This window comes from Cyprinodon variegatus, unplaced genomic scaffold, assembly GCF_000732505.1.
Source record: "Cyprinodon variegatus isolate N-32 unplaced genomic scaffold, C_variegatus-1.0 Scaffold77, whole genome shotgun sequence".
Lineage (NCBI taxonomy): Eukaryota > Metazoa > Chordata > Actinopteri > Cyprinodontiformes > Cyprinodontidae > Cyprinodon > Cyprinodon variegatus.
The window spans coordinates 710,406-714,759 of NW_015150530.1; the positions used below are offsets into that span (position 1 = coordinate 710,406).

General features: G+C 35.9%; 1 protein-coding gene across 1 annotated transcript in view; it reads right to left on the reverse strand.

Annotated features, from left to right (window-relative positions):
* The window catches only part of LOC107083555 (stress-associated endoplasmic reticulum protein 2), a 12,549-nt gene that overhangs the window by 2,399 nt on the left and 5,796 nt on the right, over positions 1 to 4,354 (reverse strand). Inside the window, exon 2 of the mRNA XM_015372874.1 lies at positions 840 to 912. Coding sequence (XP_015228360.1) covers positions 840 to 912 — 73 coding nt within the window. The remainder of the gene's footprint in view (positions 1 to 839; positions 913 to 4,354) is intronic.

The following is a 4,354-nucleotide window of genomic DNA, read 5'->3' on the forward strand; positions in this document are numbered from 1 at the left end:
TGATGTTTTTAAAATAAAATAAAAAGATGCATTAGAAAAATTAATTTGCTAAATGGAAATTCTGTGTTTTGATTAAAAAGTTTTTTTTCCGGTCATATTGAAATTCTTCTATTCGCAAAACTGTGATGGAAACACTTTCGCATCACATTAGTCATGTGATTTGCAACTGGACCTTACTGCCTCGTAAAAAGACGAAGAAGAAGACTGGAAGTACTTGGAGGACTTATATAATTTTACCAGTCCTCTGATTTGCTGGTATATGGATATAGCTCATGTGTTTACATCTGCCGCTGCTATTTCACATGAACAAACGTAGTCACATGCAATTTGAATTTTAATAGTCATTAAATAGAAATGCTGCAATTAGGAACAAAATCGTAATTTTTTTTACATTTGTAATAGGGACGGAGCTCCTGTCTCCAGCTTTAAAGGCAGAAAAGGACATAAAACTGGGGTGGGAGTTCCTAAAGGCAGGGTGACGACAAATATGTTTATAATAATCATCTATTAAAATGGCCTAGTCAAAGTCCAGACCTGTGGCAACAATCTGAAATTGAAGCTCTGCATCCATTCTCTAAAGAAGGGTAAAAAAAAAAAAAAAATCTGAAATTTACTCATGTCATGATGCAGGGGGAGTGAATATATATGCATGCATGCCACACTTTTCAGATTTTAGTTTTTATTTCAAGAATTTAAACCCATGTGTTATTTGTTTGTTCCATTTTCTGTTACTCAAATGGTGGAAAAATGAAGGAGCTTGTGGTAGTAACATGTGGAAAGGGTTCCCCGGCTACGGCTGCACATTTCAGATACACCAGTTTCTTTTCTGCTGGTTTTACCTGATCCACAAACAACGAATACAAAGAGGGCGAGCAGCCAGGGGCCTACAGGGTACTTCTCCTCTTGTGGTCGCTTGGGGAAACAAAGACACACATGGTGGACGTTAGCTCGACTGCCACAAAATAAAGATCTTTGCAGCCACAAAGGAAAAGTGAACCTGTTTGATTAGAAATATGATCAAAGAGTTTTACTATCATTAATCACACCTATAGCTGTAATATTTTCTTTTTCATTCTGCCTCAATCTACAGCACCCAGAGATGGTTTTAAATCAACGTTATTAGGTATGAGTTTCACAAATGTAACAAAGCTGCTTCTCTATAATCTTAAGAAGATATGGAGCCCCAGTTGGCCGGAGTTTAAAATCCATCATGTTTCATCTCCCTGAATACGGAGAACTAGACTGAAAAATCAAAACACTTATCGCCTTTAAAAACCTACATTAAAAATGTCGTTTTATTCATAGGAACTTACTTTTGAATTATTTTCCCCCTTATAGATGTCTGCTGTTTTGCTCTTTAACACATTTTATGATTTTAGATCATTGAACTTGTTTTAATATTAAATAAAAAGCTGATTTTAGATCATGTTTGTGTGTTTAAGTTAAAAATGTGAAAATAAAATTGCCTGACTTGCTAAATTATGAATCAACTTTAACCAGGATTTTTGGTTAAGTTTTAGCAGCCAGATTGAGGGTTGATTACTGGGACCCCTGTGATCCAAAACAAGAACCATTATCTATAAATGAACAGTGGAAACCTTCCCAAGAGTCGCTGGATGACCCAGAATATTCCAAGAGAACATCGACTCATCCAGGAGGTCGACCAAACTCAGAACGCCATCTAAAGCACAGCCCAGAGGTCATGATTCAGCGATCAGAAGGAAACGAGGAAGAAAGTATCTGGGTGGTGTGTAGCTTGGCTACGTTAGAAACATAAAAGGAATCTGGACAAAGTGATCATTTTGATAGATTTAATTTTGTCAATCATCAATATCGTCAATATTCCATTTACTAAACACAGTTTTAACCTGATTTATTAAATCATCAATTTCAAGAAGCTTACCCATACTTTTTGGTATGTATATATATATATATATATATATATATATATATATACTCCCAGGTACTTTACATGTTCGCTTCTATTATCATAGCCTCTGATTTATGTGTATTAAGCTTGTACCCTGAGTGTTGACTATATAGTTGTAGTTCTACCATTTCATTATCCAAGGATTACCTGACCTCCAACATTGACACCATCACATCGTCTGCATACGTCGCTATTTTATAATCAGAACCACCCAGAATAATCCTACTTGTATTCTTATTTTGTCTTATGCTTTCTGCTAAAGGCTCTACACGTGATACATAAACCAGCAGAGAGAGATCTTTTAAGAGGTACAACAAACTGGGTTAGTTTATAATCCCTTTGCCTTTTGTTTGAGTAAACATTTCACTTCTAGCATGAACCATTTCCTGCATGTTCTTCATGATTGTTACGTTAGGTTACCGTAAACAGAGCTGTAGTTTTTCAGCCGAAACATAAAAGTGATTAAGGAAAGAAAAAAAAACCTCATGGGCATGGCTGACTAAACATAAAGATGCCAAATAGTGAAAAGTCTTGGAATGAAACAAAAAGAAGAACTGAATCTTTTACTCCACGCCACACTGTTAGCTCTTATCTTGCTTTTTCCACAAAATCAGAAAAAGAACAAACTCATCAGAACTGGCTGCACCAAACTAACCCCGGCATCTTGTCACGAACTGCAGACCATATGAGTGCAGGGTTTGCGTTTTCTTTTCACTGTGGGCTAATGATACGCCCAGCGTCATGATGAGGTCATATGTTTGGGCAGGTTGCATGTTTGCGGGGGAAGCTTTTAGTCAGTCATGGATGATATAAACAAAGCTGGAGGAAGAGGGGGAGAGTAGGTGGAAAACAAAAACATTTTTCGATGAGGATTTATTTGCAACGTTGGGTTTCGACTGAAAAAAGCCAAAAGATGATTCATATAAATTGTCTTCTATTTTCCGCTCTAGGAAAGCAGATTAAGAGGTTTAAATAAAGGGTTGTGCAAAAGTCTTAAGTCAACTTTCTGCAGAGAGGGGATATAGGAGGCTAACAGATGGAACAACATAAGACCTGAGCAGACGAAGAAGAGGAGGTTTTAGATGAGCAGAAGTTAGTCTCATATTTGACAGAGCTACAGTACTATGATTTCAGAGAAACTCCAACTCTAAGACAGCAGGTTGTAATTTAAATTTAAAAAGTTTCAGTTTTCACTACAGATGGATGTTATTTCTTCATAGTAACAAAAAGTAAANCAGAACCACCCAGAATAATCCTACTTGTATTCTTATTTTGTCTTATGCTTTCTGCTAAAGGCTCTACACGTGATACATAAACCAGCAGAGAGAGACAGTAGCCCTGGCTTACTCCTCGGTGCAGGCAAATCTCCTCCATTTACTTTTACAGCTGCTTGAGGATTCTTTTGCATCACTCTTGGAACAGAAGGAGTCCGGGAAGAAACGGCATCCAGTTGAGGGTTCATGCAGAAAATCCCTGCTATCCACAGCAAAGGCTTCTCTCATTTATGACAAAAATACACAGACAAGAAGCCTGTCATGTATTTTGGTGCTAAGCTATCAAGTGATTTATAGACTAATAGAGATATTTTAAAGTCCAAAGGTTTTTTTTTTTTTTACATGATAGAAAAATAATAAACAAGCCTCAGTTTAAGCAAACAAATTCTTAAATCAAAAACAAAAAAAACATGAACCATACATAGCAAATGGTGGGAGCGGAAAAGCATGCTCTTTATGTGATCTCATGGCATGGCTGCAAAATGCTCTAATGAATCTGAAATCATGCACGTAAGGACAAATACTGACTCAAGGCATGAAAGTATTGGTCTATCTCTGGGATATGGGGATACAGTAGAAGGTGATGTGCTTCACTTTCTTTGTTTTAGTGAGGATGCTGGCAGCAAAGTTCTGGATCAACTTTTTAGTCAGAACAGTGAAGACACCGCCAGGAAACAATTCTATTAAATTCAATTAAAGATGATAGCATTAAGTAGTTATTGAAGGTCCTGCTGAGATATTAGTCCTTTAATCATCTTTCTAAAGTGATAGAAGGCAGATTTTATGTGTTGCTAAAGGTCCAGGTCTGGGTCCATCACTACACTCTGATTTAGAGCCTTACTTCATTTTAAATAAACCATCAGAAAAAATACATTATTTATATATAATTTTATTTATAATTTATTTATTTTTAATCTCTCTTCCTTTTTATAATTACTTTTTATCAGTTTTGTTTGATAAAAAGTTTTGTTTGTTTTGTATCAGTTTTTTTGTCTTAAATTTGGTCTTAAGTATTTAAGTGTAACAAAAAGCAAAAAGAAAAAGAAGGCAGATCGTTTAAGAGGTACAACAAACTGGGTTATTTTATAATCCCTTTGCCTTTTGTTTAAATAAACATTTCAATTCTAGCCTGAACCTTTTCCTGCATGTT